This window comes from Micropterus salmoides, unplaced genomic scaffold (assembly GCF_014851395.1).
Source record: "Micropterus salmoides isolate LMB-PRFRI ecotype aquatic unplaced genomic scaffold, ASM1485139v1 Ms_hic_scaffold_11, whole genome shotgun sequence".
NCBI classification, from domain to species: Eukaryota; Metazoa; Chordata; class Actinopteri; order Centrarchiformes; family Centrarchidae; genus Micropterus; species Micropterus salmoides.
Window position 1 is genome coordinate 32031624 of NW_024040152.1, and position 15520 is coordinate 32047143.

The 15520-nt window shown below is 41.4% G+C and overlaps 1 protein-coding gene across 5 annotated transcripts in view; it reads right to left on the minus strand.

Annotated features, from left to right (window-relative positions):
- The window catches only part of cdk14 (cyclin-dependent kinase 14), a 198214-nt gene that overhangs the window by 70306 nt on the left and 112388 nt on the right, over positions 1 to 15520 (minus strand). For all 5 annotated transcript variants that reach the window (XM_038712296.1, XM_038712299.1, XM_038712297.1 and 2 more), the window contains one exon: positions 11897 to 11990. In XM_038712296.1, the coding sequence (XP_038568224.1) occupies positions 11897 to 11990 (94 nt within the window). The remainder of the gene's footprint in view (positions 1 to 11896; positions 11991 to 15520) is intronic.

The following is a 15520-nucleotide window of genomic DNA, read 5'->3' on the forward strand; positions in this document are numbered from 1 at the left end:
ATACTAGCACTTGCACTTGAACTTCCACCGCAAAGGCGTCCCATTGCTTGTGCAATAGTCATGATTAGTGCATCTTTTATGGAAAGGCTGGCTGAGTTCTCACGCACAGAGGCAGGGTTTATGATGACAAAACCCAGAGCAGCGGACATGCCTTCCACATGATCCATTCCAGCTAAGCAGCATAATAGTTTCCAGATTGCCCAGTTGTCTCTGATCTGCAGCACTCCGACAGCAGAGTAGCTGTTCAGGGAACTGCTGGATTTCTACTGCCTGTTAGAGTACAATGCATGCAAACACTGGGTGGAGGTGCATTGTGGGATCTTTTTGGGATACATTTTGGAATGGCTCAGAGACAAAGAAAAAGAAGAATGAAAGCAGCGGTTAGGGAAATCACAGAGAAATTTCCCATAACAGAGTATGTAGGCCACATAGACAAATAAACCCAAAGTCAGAAAATACAAAATGATATGGTTAAAGGGTCATGACCAAAGTGAACCTTAAACCAGAGGAATTTACCAAAGGTCAGAGGCTTGTTTAGTTTATGTTGGCCTGTTGCTGACACAAATGTCAGTCATGGTTTAGGTAATAATAAAATAACGCCACTAGAGGGAAGTAAAGCACCATGAGACCGACTAGAAACTTCAGCAGTCAGGATAAAGAGAGTTCAACATAAAAGCTCAGCTACTGAACTTTATTTTAAACCATGAAAAAGGTCATGAATATCATTAATTATTTTGACACATGACAACATTCTTTGGTTTGTGCGGGTTGTAGACAAAACATTAAGTCAACCACAGAGAAGGGGGTTGAACGGATTCAGGTTTTTCTTCAGAAAATTTTTACCACTGGTTTCTATGATCTAAACTCTTGTCTATGACTGCTTTTAAGGACAACAATATGTCAGTAATGATGAAAGATTGACATTGTTTGGGAGATAATACAATGCGTTCATTTACAGGGTTTTCCTTTGATTTGAAAAAGTAGATTCTGGAGCATTAATCCAAATCCAGCATGTTTTGTGTGACATGAATTTGGTTCTTTGTTTTGGGAAGTTTCTTATATCTATGGATATTTTTGCTTAAATGCTAATAAATAAAAAAACTGCATGTAGCTTGGGTGTCCTCCCTTTTCCTCCTTTTCCAGTGTGTAGGAGAGTAGAGCTGCAATGTCAAATATTTCTGACCAGATGAAGATTTAACTTTAATTAAAATGTTTGTGTGCATGGTTTGCCTGCAAGCCAGCTCTACTTTCAAACCAAAAAAATAACATTTACTGTATACAGAGGTGAACCGAGGGGTAGCTAATGGTGACTCTGCTGCACTTTTACAGCTTGGGCAAGCAGGATCATGATGGGACGAGTGAGTCTTCTGCAGACAGGGGAGGGATAGGTGAGTTCTGAAGGAGGTGGAAAGGTTGTGGGAGTGTTACAGAGGTGACATGTGGGAATGAGGGAGGCATGCGAGTGGATCTCAGTCTGGTCCATGGAGCTGAAATGGGCTTGCATTATTGATGGAACAGTTCAGTAGACTTTGAAGTGAAGAGAGGGAGTGCTGGGTGGAGAGTGGGTTTGGGGCTGGGTGTGAATGTCAAAGTCTTTATGAGGACATGGGGGGGGGGTTACAGTTGCGGATGCAGGAAAAGAGCTGAAACACTACTGCACACTCTGACAGCAGCCATCAAACGAGAGAGAGAGAGAGAGAGAGAGAGAGAGATTTGCCACAGAGGAATTCCTATTAGGTCAAAAGTCATGACCCCGAGCTCTGCATGCATATTCTACTGGACATACGTACTCTGACCCCTCACCAGATAAGTTACAGGCCACCCAGCCAGCTAGACACAAACAGTATGCCTGAGCTTCACACAGGAACCCCTAATTATATTTACGTTGCCAGAGAGAGAATGAAGAGATTAGAGAGATCTGGGTAGTCACTGAAACTGAAAGCAGGTCAGACAGACTCATCACAGTGAACAAGACAGCTGACAGAAAGAGATTTATAATAAAAATCTAACATCTTCTTTTGATTTCATTAGCCAAAATAAACAAAGTAAGTCATTTAAATCACCTAAAAATAACTAAAAGCATTTCTGGAATTCAAAGTTAAAGGGCACTTCAGAGATTTAGTATTGAATTCCAAGTCAGCGGAGACAGATATCTTGATTGATTTATAAATTAGGACAGGTCTGTTTTGGTTCCAGGTAGTATATTTCCAGGTCTTTTTGGGTTTTGATCATGAATTTTTTGACCAACGAAGACCACCGATTCAAAAGCATCTTTCATTAGGGAACCCTGCCAAGTAGATGCCTACATATTTTAAACTTTACAACCCCAGTTTGTAACGCAAGCCTTCTGTTAAACATGTTCCGGTCTTCAGTCCTAAATTGGCATAATTCTGACGACATCGTCTGGGTTATTTTTTCAGAGAGTTGTAACCTTTAAATGCCAAAGTGGAGAAAGTAATAGACCTTTCTCGTGACAGTCATTTTGACCTGTCAATGCAGGAAGAGTATTAACATTAACGATGGTTGCATTCAATTTAGGTGTCCCAGCAAGTTAGGGCAGTGAGCTAACATGCACAACACCTGAACCTGGAACAATAATGGAATTCAGTCAATTTAGGGTGTTTTTTTTTTTTGTTATACCTCTGATCTGGAAGTGGAAAAACCTGCCGCAAAAAAGGTCAGCAGTCTTTATTCACAGGGGACATTTTGACTTGTCACAGCAAGAAAAACACGGGAGCATATTAAGACTATTAATGATAGCTCTGTTTCAGTTTTAGGGTAGCGTAAGTAAGCCAGCATGCACAGGACTGGGACCATGGAACTGACCGACCTAATGTTTCATGTATTCAATAACATTCAATGTATTCATGTTATTAATTGCATGTTAATAACCTGCCTGTGTTTTTCAGCTATTACATTTCTGGGAAGAAAAAAATTATACCGATCTTTAAGGATTCTAGACGCCTTTGAAGATGTGCAGAGTATTTGTTCCCTCAGAGATCAATCCTTTAATCCAAACACAAGTACCCGTGCTGACCCCAGTCGCAGCTGTATCCCACCCCTGTCTCATCCACATTTCTACATCTACTTTCTGTCTTTGTCCCAACGCTGACCCCAGCCGTCATCTACTTCTCTGCTCTGAAAATCCCAGTTCAACCCCTAGCTGCTCTCCAACCTCGGTCGCAGCCAATTCAGATTGGGGTCACCTCCAGGCAGGGGTCAAACAGATCAGAACCAGCCCCAAGTCGATCAGCTGTCTCCCACTGCGACTGGGTGGAATGTGTTCAGTAAGCCCCGTCTATCCTGTCCGGGTTTCAGCAGATGGATGCTCATGTCACTGACACAGCGGCTGTTGGTGAAATGGCATTATTTATCTCTCCAGCAGCCTCTTGCTCTCTCCTGAGGGAAGATCAGCTCGCATGTGCACTGGCTTACTCTTCATAGCAGGACTATGCTCTAAATAAACAGGGTCTCTCTATAGAGAGAAAATGGGTATTTGCACCATGCGTGCCAGTGTCATGCAGACCCCTTCTGCTGCTGTAATGAACCCTTTCAGAGCTGTTATCTACAGAACCATGTTCAAATGGTTTGACTTTAAGGGGGTTCTTTTACTCCTTAAAACTATTTTAGCATCATTCTTTTCAGAAGCATAAGCATAAATACTACTACACCATTTAAAGGGTACCTTTGGTGAAAGTCTATAGTTTTCTTCTTGTCAACAAATCCCATGGAAAACCAACAGCAACAATGAGTTGATTTTAGCAACAATATATTTGGTGTGTGCATCCAAAGCCTGATACATATTCTCCCTCTGTGCCATAGAGCTCCATTGATATCTAAAAACGATTAAAAACACATCAGTGGTAGGCACTGTTACACTGGGTGACGTATTCCTTAATTACAATGAACACACACACTGTAGCTTATTATGACTCAATCCCACACACCGTCTGGAAATATAGCTAGCAAATTCCAACAAATGCATTGTTTCCTGTAGTACAACAGTAACCAGCTGTTTTATGCAATGACTTTAATAAACGTTTCAAAATATTTGTGACGAATTTATGTCTCTTATGACTGTTTTCAGTAGAAACCATAGACTGTATATAAGAAGTGGACGTAGTCATCGTGACGTCTTTGTGGACTGCCGTTTTGAAGCCTCGACTTTGGCCGATAGGGGGCCGCCATGTTGATTTTTTGTAACCAGAGGCACCGGACGTGACCATATTTGGACGAGACAGTGGAGCTAACGGCTGTGTGTGGAGCTAGCTAGCTTACTTAGCTAGGTGCATCTGTAATTGACATTAACTGTCATCCAACGAAGGTTGACGTCAAGGGAAACTGGACTTGGTTGAAGATACTAGAAGACGTTTCGTCCCTCATCCAAGAGACTTCCTCAGTTCTGACTGACTGGTAGGGAAACTCAGCTATTTAACCTCTGCCATCGTTTACTGAGGTAATAAATAAGGTGAGAAGTAGTCTCATTTTACCGTTTTTTCTAATGGAACCGGACCTCTTTTTACAACCAAAGGAGTCGCCCACTGCTGGCCGTTTGATACGATGCAGATTTAAGGGACTTTCGCTTTCGCCTCAGGTCTCTGACCAGAAGCTTCCTGCTTAGAAGGATCCAATAGGCTTCAGGCTGAGAGCCACTGGCAGGGTAGGGAGGTTGAAAAGTGTTGCAATATGGACTAACACATTCTTGGTTTTAGTCTTCTCATGAGGAAAATAAAAAATACCACCAGACTTAACCATTTGTCACTATTTTTTGTCTTTTACCACATTTCTACTGAACAAGAATAAACACCACATCATAGCATGGTGGAACCATATAACCACATATCACAGCTCACAGTGGCAATGTTAGCATACTGAAGTTTAGCTCATAATGTTTATCATAGTCAAAAGCTTAGTGTAACGTGTTAGCATGGAAACATTTGCAAATTGGCACTGACCAAGTACAGCTGAGGCTGACAGGAATATCATTATTTTTGCAGGTATTTGGTCATAAACCAAAGAATTAGACAAATTACAATTTTTAACCACATGATGGCTCTATATGAAAAGTCAGAGGAACACTAAAGTTATTTCATTTCATCCTGAAGGGAGCATGAATGTTTCTACAGAATTAGATGGCAATCCATTCAGTAGGGATATTTCAGTCTGGACGAAAGTGGTGGACTGACTGACTGACTGACTGACCAACGCTGATGGGCTTCACAATGGGCCTTCAGCTTATTTAAACCTACCCTTAGCACAGCAAGTGTAAACACCATTATGTTAATGTGATTATGCACACAAACGGATGAAGCGCTCACACTTTATGCCAAACACTGCCATTTTAGTCACAGTATTTAAGGCCAGTAAAGAGTAAATTTGTTTGATGACACATGCCAAAGATGGTCCATTGGCAGTCAACTCTGGCTGTTCCTGACTTGAAAGTGCTTCATGTTTCTAGTGGTTTCTGGTTTTCCTTTGGTGATAGATTTATGTACGTGTTCTATTGAGGCTATCATGAAAGACAAGACACAGTTTAAAGACAATACATACACAAATATAAGCGGCAACGTATGCTGTATGATAGCATGACGGCAGAACTTTGGGTTTTGAGGTATTTACTCTATATTGGAAGAAAACTGTAACATTGTGGAGGCAGCATCTGTTGCCACAGAAACTATCACATTACCCATGGCTGCCAGATTGGCAGTGTTCATATTTCAACACAAACAGCTATTTCAGTTACACCAATGTAAGGGAGCAGCTTGTTGTCTTAAGCACACATACACACACACTCACCTCTGCCTGACAGGCTATTTCCTGCAGATAGACCTGTCCATATTCATATAGTCCTTCCGGTGGAGGTAATCTTTTGTGTGGTGACAGGTAGTTAACCAGCTCGCCTGAGCCTGGCCTCATCCACCACAACTTTAATTCACATAGACATTCTCAGAGTGTGTGAGAGAGAGGTATAGAGATGCACAAAGCCACGTTAACACCTATCTAAAGGAAAACACAGGCGCACAGACTGTATGCCTGTGGATAACCACAGCTATTTCATTACTAAACCCGTCAGCATGCATCTGAAACAGACAATTTGAATAAATAAAAGCATGTATTCGCGTCTCGCTTACCCAGACATGTGCATGACGCTCTGGAGGAATGGTGACAATGGAATGGCAATGTCAAGGATATTAACACTGCGGAAGTGTGGTACCAGAGGGAGAAAAAATACATTTATGGATTTATTTATTTATCTATTTGCCACATGCGCTTGTTTCAAAGGTTAATTGTTAATGGACACATTAGTAATGAGCTGGGGTTTGTGAAGAAAAGTGGTGCAGTTTTTTTCCCCCCTCTATGGACCTGGTTTGTATTCATCAGGAGACAAATTACAACCCAAAAAACACCCAACAAAACACAAACTGTACACTGATAAAATCAAGAAAAAAGGGAAAGGAACCTCTTGTGCACAAGTACTCAGAAATCCACCTTATAGCAGAAGGTAACACAGGACAGGACAGTAATTATCAGAGGGATAATGCCTGCAGTGAAAGTTACAAATTCTTTGCATTTCTATTTAACACTGTGGTAAGGGAAGGAAAAAAAGTGATGATGGTACTTTGAGTCTTTTATTGCTGATCAATAAAGTGATCTTTCCAGACCTCTGCAGCCAACACATTCTCATCTCAATGCGTCATAACTGACACCTAGACAGCATGACAAAGCGCAAGGATTTTACGCTAAAGGTACCCTTCAGCGTCCGTATGAAACGCCCCCGTTTGCTACGTTGCAGCAACACAAGGGAGGCTTGCGCAGCTGTAGGGTTAGCCGGTCGACATGCATAAATTCAGTGACTTAGGTTTAGGTACTATTATATATAACTATATATTTCTGATGGTTGTGGTAAGGGTAGGGGCTTTGGGGTGCTGTTAACACCTTTATCACGAACGTAGCTAGCTAGTACTTCCGGTCTGTATGGGAACATCTCATAGAGACGCACCCGGTGCATCTCACATAACTACGCTTTGTCACTCTTTCTCAAATCGTCGGTATGACGCCCTGACATGAGAACGGACTGCTCCTCCGCTCTGCTTAAGGCTGGAGGCTGAAGGCTACATTAGCCGCTACTAGCATAACACACTCAAATCTACGACTGAACAAGGAAGAAGGATGTGTGGTATAAAAAACATGATAGCTTAATTCTGCTGCATTGATTTTGATCCCTTTTTTTAAAAAAAATTAACTTGAGGGCAAACAAGAAAACATGTTCGCACCGTGGCCTTTGCGTCTCTGCAAAAGTCATTCTGTTCTGGTAATCACAACAGATGATGACAGCTTACAAAACATGCAAAGTAATTTACTATTTGCCCCTAACTTAGCCACAACTTAGCCACATACTGTCACACGCCCCCCAAAGTACTCGGCACTGGTCATACAAGAGACCTTGTTTTTTTTCCCAAACATGGGAAAAACTCCAGGCCACCTTGTGACAATCCAGCTCTGCGGACGCTGCGTTCAATGTGCCGACTCAACTCCTGGCAGGGTGCCTCTCAAACAGTGATGGAAGCTGACCTTTCTCTTCCTCTCTTCAAACAACATGGCCTTTAAGATGCTTCTGACTCCGCATAATTCATTGATGATGCCCTTCACACAAGTCTCTGAGGCTGTGCATCCCAACTCTGACCCATCTCACAGCCCAGCAGCAGACACACAGGGCCGCAGAGCAAGCAGGACGGATGGAAATGTCAACATCAGGCTTACTCTGACAGGTGGGCTGTTTTTGTGATCGCACATTGCCTCGCCAAGCCACAGACCTCCACATTTCCATATTCATCAGTCTCTTCTACCTCTAGCTGACAGCTGAATACACAAAAACACAAACAGGATGTGATTTGGATGAGAAATAGCAAAGACCAAGTTTGGCCCATCACTATTTTCTAGAGAAAGGAATATATTTATAGTGTAGCATTATACACAAACAGACATTTGACAATATCAAGGAAAAATAGCTCGAATAACAAAGAAAGTTAATGTTATGTTTATGAAAGTTAACTTTGAGTTAGGGTTATATGAACTCCTGATATTTAGATATGAATGTCCTATAGTTTTACTGCCTGCTTGGAATGGTTTAGTAATGGCTTTTATAATGCTGTATGAATGTGCAACACTAGGAGAACTATGGGTAATAAATTACCTTGCTATGTATTTGTGTAGCTCTGACCATCGGTTCTTTTGCTAGGACTATGCTGTACTCGCCAAAGTAATTGTTGAAATCTGGGAATGCTCTGATATCTCTAAAAATAGGTCCAAAGGGGCAAGAAACACGGGCAGTCAGTCAGGTTGTAAACAAGCCAACATGTTAGCCAGATGATCAAAACCAATTCATTTGAAGGTAAAACTGAACGTGACAGCACCTGAAATGATGGCCGTTATTCCGCATTACACAGCAAACATAGGATCTCAGTAATTCAGACTACGGTTAAAAGTAAATAATTTAACATAAAACCCTCCAACTAGTAGCATTTAAATCAGCATTAAAAATAAATGTTTCATTTGGTTTAAGCAGGGATGTTGGGAGAGCCGTCTGTATTGATCTATAAATAATAACGCTGATTATTAGAGAATTTAACATTTTTGGCAAAAGTAATGTTTAATGCTCCACTCAGAGCTGGTCATTGTGCTGTGAAAGTGTTTTAGAAAAAAAGATGAAGGATGAACACAAGACTATTTACATTAGGTGGGTTTCCATCCGGTGCTACATTTGGATGGATACCCAGCTTGTGTCTATGTGATCATGAAGTTTCTATGTGTGTAATAATTCATTTATAATAAGTGCTTATAGTATTTTCAGTTGGAGCAACCCATGTGTCGATGTCAACACCGCGTGGGCCGAGGTTTACCAAATCTACCTTCTCAGACTAGTCACAACAACAAAAAAGGGAGAGGATTTCTAACAAAACTGGAAAGCCTCTTTACGGAAGTGTGCAGCTGAGCCTCATCGTCAGTCTGGCTAGCGGCCATCCCACTGTTGGGCCTCTCTCCTCTCTCGTCCGTCACCATGGTGGGTCTTTGTGTCTGAGAGGGGAGCTGGGATCACTGAGGGCTAGAGCCTGTTCCAGATGTGTGCAGGAAGGCCCACTTTCCCCTCTGGCATAAAAGACAATCAATAAGAAGAATTTTTCTTCCTCTCCCTCTCCACCGCTTTGTGAGACAGCCCCCTACCTCCAGGGCTTCCTCTGCCTCACCTCATCCCTTCATCCAAAATCCATCCATTCTCAGATGCGTATATTTACCCTTCAGCCCAGAGGCCAAACAGCACTGAACATGCTTTGTCTCCATTCTGACTTCTTCCCTGGTAGAACCTTTTCATACTCTCATCTCTGTAATTCTCTACATTAATTATTCAGGCCCTTCCAGCCTATGAATATAAATCCATTATGCCTGCCCCGCTTCAATTAAGAGATTGGGGATGGGATTATATGGGGGGATGGCAGATGAGGCGATTAAAGGATTCATGAGACCTCACTTTAAAATATTTATGCCACCCTCAACCCTATGCAGAGATACATACATATATGTAATTATTTAATGGCCACTGTACAGTCAAGTACCACGCAGGGTCTCCAGAAATCAGCCATGTTCCTGGTGGATTCTGGCCCATCAGGAAGTTCCTACTCATTTTTCAGCTTTGCATATATTTCGTCTTCTTTAAATACACTCTGTTGATGTGATGTGATGTGACTGTAACATTCCTCGAAGCTTTCTGAGATGATAGGTGCTTTGTGACATGGTGATATCCTGCTGGAGGCAATCCAGTTTGAAACTGACTCCGGCCACAGATGGACACACCTGGTCAGCTGCAGTGCTAGTGTATGCTGTGGCATTCAAATGAGACTTTACTGTTATAAATGGGCCTAATGTGTGCGTAGAAAACACACATCATCAGACTGTACCTTTTTTCAAAGAAACTCTGTTTATCCCACATTCTGACCCTGCCATCGGGATCTGGCAGTAGAAATCAAGATTCAAGGTCCAGGGGATATTTCTCCATCTAACAGAACAACGTTTCTTTTCATACCTAATTCAATAATAATAAAATACCTATTACCTGATTAACCTGTAGGGTTCAAATACATGTTTTTTGCACTTTTAGAAAGACAAAAATAACAAAAATATCATTGTGTCCACACAGCATAACCGTAAATTATAAAATGTATATGTCAATGAGAGCCTATCTACCCCTTACTGTTTAATATCAAGTAGGTAGATGTATCCAATTATCAGTCAAGGAGCAACTGATTTCATTTTGTCAGTGGAAACTGCTGTGTCATTGTACACAGGAACAGGATAACAAGACTTGTCTCAAGTGACCTAACTGCAAACCTAATTATGATGGAAATAGGAAGATGGGTGGAAAAGAAGAGCAGACGCGCGCCCTGTGTCTTCATCATAGTTTCTGCTTGCTCCTCTGAGGCTCTCAGCTGTGCTGATGGATGCTTGGCTTCCTCTAAACTACAGCTGATATAGCATGGGCCTGAACGTGGGCCATTAAGTTTAACCCTGTTGATTGCTGTGGACACGGATTAATAACAACGCTGTATACAGCTTCGCTCTGCTAGGAAAATTCAGCAGCTCTTATCAAATGAAACAGTCCCTTCACTCCTGGTTTCAATGGTAAACCACCACAAGAACGACAATTACCAACAAAATACACTATATTCTAAGGAGACACGTTTTAATAAACAGAAATCATGAAGTAACATTTGTGTTTCAAACAAATGGCAACTCCCTTCACTCTCATGCATCATGGGAATTCTGAGGAATGGTATGCGTGTGCGCAGCGGTTTATTTACGGCGTCAACTCACTCTGGAAGCCTCTCAGAAGTGTTTCAGCAGCAGAGCGTGTAGCTGCCCCACGTTCATGACTTGTTTTTAAAATGTCCTTTTTGTGCTTCTACTACCTTCTTCACAGCTCTCTATGGCCCACTTTCATTCCTCGTCTTGACGGGTGCATCTAGCAACTATCACAGGGAGCATTTCAGAATAAGAGCGTTTTACCTGCCGGATTTTGCCGACATGTTTAGATTTAGTTGATTTGGTGATTAGTGCTTTCTTTTTGTACTTCTACTGTGATTATGTAGGCTACGTAGATAAATAGTTTCTTTTTTGTCTGATTTAACTGTGTTTATTGTTGATAGTCTCTAACGGTTATTTTATTTTGAAAATTGACCAGATTCTCTGCCGTCTTACTTCCTGCCCGGTTCATATGATCTGTGCTGCTAACGGAGTGAGTCCGGGGCATAGGTCCGGGGCCGTGTAAACTTGGTTTAAATGACTTGGTAGCAGGTGGGCCCTGTGATGAAGCTCCGCCCCCACTGTGCTGAGAGTCTAGCCCCCGACTGCCCCCAGTGTAATCAACACTTAAGCTGACGGTGCTGTCAGCAGCCATGCAGGAGACAAAAAAAAACGAAAAAAACAAAAGCAGTTTCATGTTGCAGTCAAGTTTGTATACGATCTAAGTACAAGACTGAGCATTTCTTCTTGTTTGAGTGTAGCCTTCTACAGGGAAATGAATGATGTACAGAAATGTTTAAGGTTTTCCTATCATCTGAACAGCAAAGTTCAAAGTTTGGGTTATTATGTTAAATGACCAAAGAAGAAAATAAAAAAAAAATCATATTCCCCAAAGTAAGGTATCAGTACTGAACCTCAGCTACTGTATATTTACACCTGTATCAATACTCAGCCCAATTCCTACTGTTGTTGGATGGGAAGAAAAGAAGATCCAGCAGCACTGACGAAGGCTGCATGGTGGGGCTTTTTTTTCTACAATTGCTGCCATCAGCACACCAAGTGTACACACTCAGACACACTCACTGCAGCATCAGTAACTCACCAGGAATATCCTCTCCAGCTGGTCCTGGATGTCCTTCATCCCAGGAAAGGCAGCCACTCCTTGGATCATCTCAATGAAAATGCAGCCCACCCCCCTTGAAGAGAGAACGGAACATGATAAGAACTCACATTCAATATTGACTCTGTTAAAAATGTAAACCACAAATAATTAGTCCAGGAGATTGTTTGAATAAGTTTGAATTTGTTGTGATATCTACAGAACTGTTCCCAAAAATAAACATTACAATCACAGAGAAACACAACTGAAACTTAAAGACCTGTTTGATCTTTGTATACATCCAAGTGCAGTTTGTACAACACTTACTGTTAAATCAACTCAACAAGCCTTAACGTAAAAGTCATTCTGAAAAGATATCGATTTCTTTTCTTTCTAAAGACTGTTAAAGCCTAAATGTAGGTTGAAATCAGTAAATTGCTAGGTCAGTGTAACCTGTAAGGAGAAATATCAGGTCTAGCAAAGAGGGAGGGTAAAGGGTGTGTGTGTGTGTGTGTGTGTGTGTGTTGCCTGCACTCATTTGTCAAAAGGCTATTGTTTCCTGACAGATTCACTTTCTGGCTCAGTGCACACTCCCTCTCTGAGCCGGCAACCAGCAATGAGAGAGAGAGAGAGAGAGAGAGAGATTCATCCCTCAAAATGTCTCCATTCCTTCCATTTTAACATTCCTGAAGCCTGCTGTGAATCAAATATCACAGAGACTCATCCATCTCCATGACATAGCTGTAACCTCAGCACCCAGTATTTCTACAGTGTGTTAGCTGAGGTGTGTATGTGGGTATGGACAAAGGTCATCTTCAAAACAATACCATTTTCAGTATAGGGTTATACCTTTGTATCAGTTTGCTGTCAGACCAGTCATGTGGTTAACATCTGATATTGGATAAAGACGTTCGTCCCTGACAACAGTGACAGATGCTATAAAAGACTGTGTGACTATATTAAACAGGAGAGGTGGGTCACCTTCAATTAAACCTGCATGAATTGTTTTTTGGGGGGGCAATGGAAAACATCCTGTGAACCCAACACAACACAACAAATGATCAGCTTTAAAGTTTTTATGGTGAGTTTGGCAAATTGTTGTACGTCCAATATTCACTCTCTTTTCAACTCTCTTTTGGTCCAAAACAGAACCAAAGTTGTGCTACGTAAAACCAAGATAACAGGCTGAAAGACGTAAAATGCTTCGCAGAACTTACAGAAACTCTTGTGATATTGGTTTCTGATCCAGTTAGTCTGAAAATTACAAAATAATTGCTCTGTAAAGCAACAGTATCAGTGTACTCTGATATTTTACACCAAAAGTATCTTACAAGACTGACAGCAGCAAAACAGCTCACAGTGGTTCCTTTCATGCTTGGTCATTTATTCAGAACAAAGAAAGAAAATCAGAAAACATGTGCTGAAGGCAGCAGAGTGTTTTGGTGAAGAAAGTTAAATTTTACTTTCTTAACTGTACAACAGGTCATACAGTGTCCGGGGATGTATTTATGTTTGTGTATACACATTTATGTGTGTGTGCGTTTGTACGTATTTATTTGCACGTAGAGCAAAGCGCAGCCTTTGTCTTTGTGTGATTGTGGATGGGATCTTTTCTTGTGCTGTCTTTGTGTTTGTGGCGCCCATTAATAAAAGCTATGTAAATAAAATAGGCCTACTCATACCGCAAAATGTCTTCAGAATTCCATAAAGACAATTTTTTAAAACACAAATTCACCTTTTTCAAATTCCAGAGAATGACGACTAAAATACTGATTGTGCAGTCACATCTGTATGCTGTTGTTAAAAACAAGACTGCATGTAATCCAGCGACATACTACAAATATCGATTATCAGTTTTACTTAAAATGTTACAATATTCACCATTTACATAATGCATTTTACTAATTGTTCTCATTTTAATTCTATTCCTGTTTAATTGCTAGCTCAGACCACTTGGTTTACAGTATAGTGTTTTAACACTGCTGTTACTGCAATTGGACAGTGTTAGCGGTGCTGTGACTGTAATATCTCAGTGAATCAGTCAGTCACTGGGACCAGACGCACTCGTTTGTAGTTTTAGCACACAGTAAATTAGCCTCAGTAAATATAGGCCTGTTTGCTCAGAGACAGCTAATGAACTCTCCTGATGGCCGGCTGAGAGGAAAGCCTCTGCTGCAGGCACGCAACAAATACATTTGTGTATCTGTGTAAACAAGTGATCTGTGTCATCTTTCCAGACTTACTGTTTAAAAGTCTGGTGTGGTGCTTACTCACTTAATGGTTTTAATTTAGTCAGACTGATCCAGGATATTTGTATTTTTTAATACACAAAAAAATATATACTTAAGTTCATAAACAGTGATCTTTTTCAAAATGGAATTTTCAAAAAGACATAGTGGCAAAGACACTCCTGGTGTGTACTCTTCTCATCGTTGCTGCGGTCATGTGAAGCTGATGCTGCTGAAGGACTGAAAGTGACCTACCCACTGGGAGGCAGAGCTGTTTGTCTGATGTGCCCTTCCAGTGTCCTGCCTGGATATCTCAACATCCCAACTCTAAGTTTTACCTACACACACGCTCAATTTGACAGAGAGGGCCACAATTTCCAATAAGAGCAGATAATGCACAATTTCTTCCTGTTAATACATTAACATTTGTTAAAACCTACAGTGGCCAGCTGATAGGAAATTACTGAGACTTTTTTAAATGCATTTTTAAATGCCATTTTAAAGATAAACATATTCAGAATCAATGGAGCTGAGAGCCACCGTCAGAAAGTACTGAGAGACGGACTAACACATTGCTTGGTCTTTTCATGTGATTTCTTGACAATAAGAGTGAAATAAAATAACACCAGCCTTACCATTTAAGTTGGAGATGTTTCACAGTGCAGTCTACCATAACTAAATCTACATTAATCTGCGCATGATCACACTGACACTGACAGACATGTGTAAGAGCTGCAGCTCAGTGATGTGCTAAGGAGGGTAAAAATAGGGCAGTTTCTGTCTTCAATCATATCTTCCCTTCTAACAGATGGCGGCTTGAAGCCTGTGATGGATGCTTCTCATGGCAGCAAGAGAACCTTTTGGTCCTGCAAGAGATGCTTCTTCATGGAAGACTGCTTCCTAAGTGACATGGGGTGAGTGTGTGTGTGTGTGTCACAGGGTGACTCTCACAGGCATGGAACACCACCCTGTGGATTTGCCCACCTGCAAATTCCCTTGAACCAGACACACTATCCCTATGCCTACCAGACCCCCAAAGACCCCAGCTGCTCTTTAATTGGATGCTGGAGAATGCAGCTGGGTTCATGGGAAGTCCCTGCTGACTGCCTGTCCAGAGAGAAAGGGTCACCAAGGCTCGACTGAGAGTCCAACACCAGTCTTGTTGGAAGGAAGTTTTAGAGGTAAGAGACACTAGATGGAAGGTAGTCTGGGAGGGGAAACATATTCCTCCACCTCTGGGACATACTCAATTTCCATTTCCTGTTCAAGCAGTTGCTGCAGTTCTGTTCAACTTGACCCAAAATCTTACATTTCTAACTGATAAAAACACCAGAAGATGAATCGGATATATCTTTCAATATATTTCAGCATCTCTGAATCAAATAGTAGAAAAATTCTA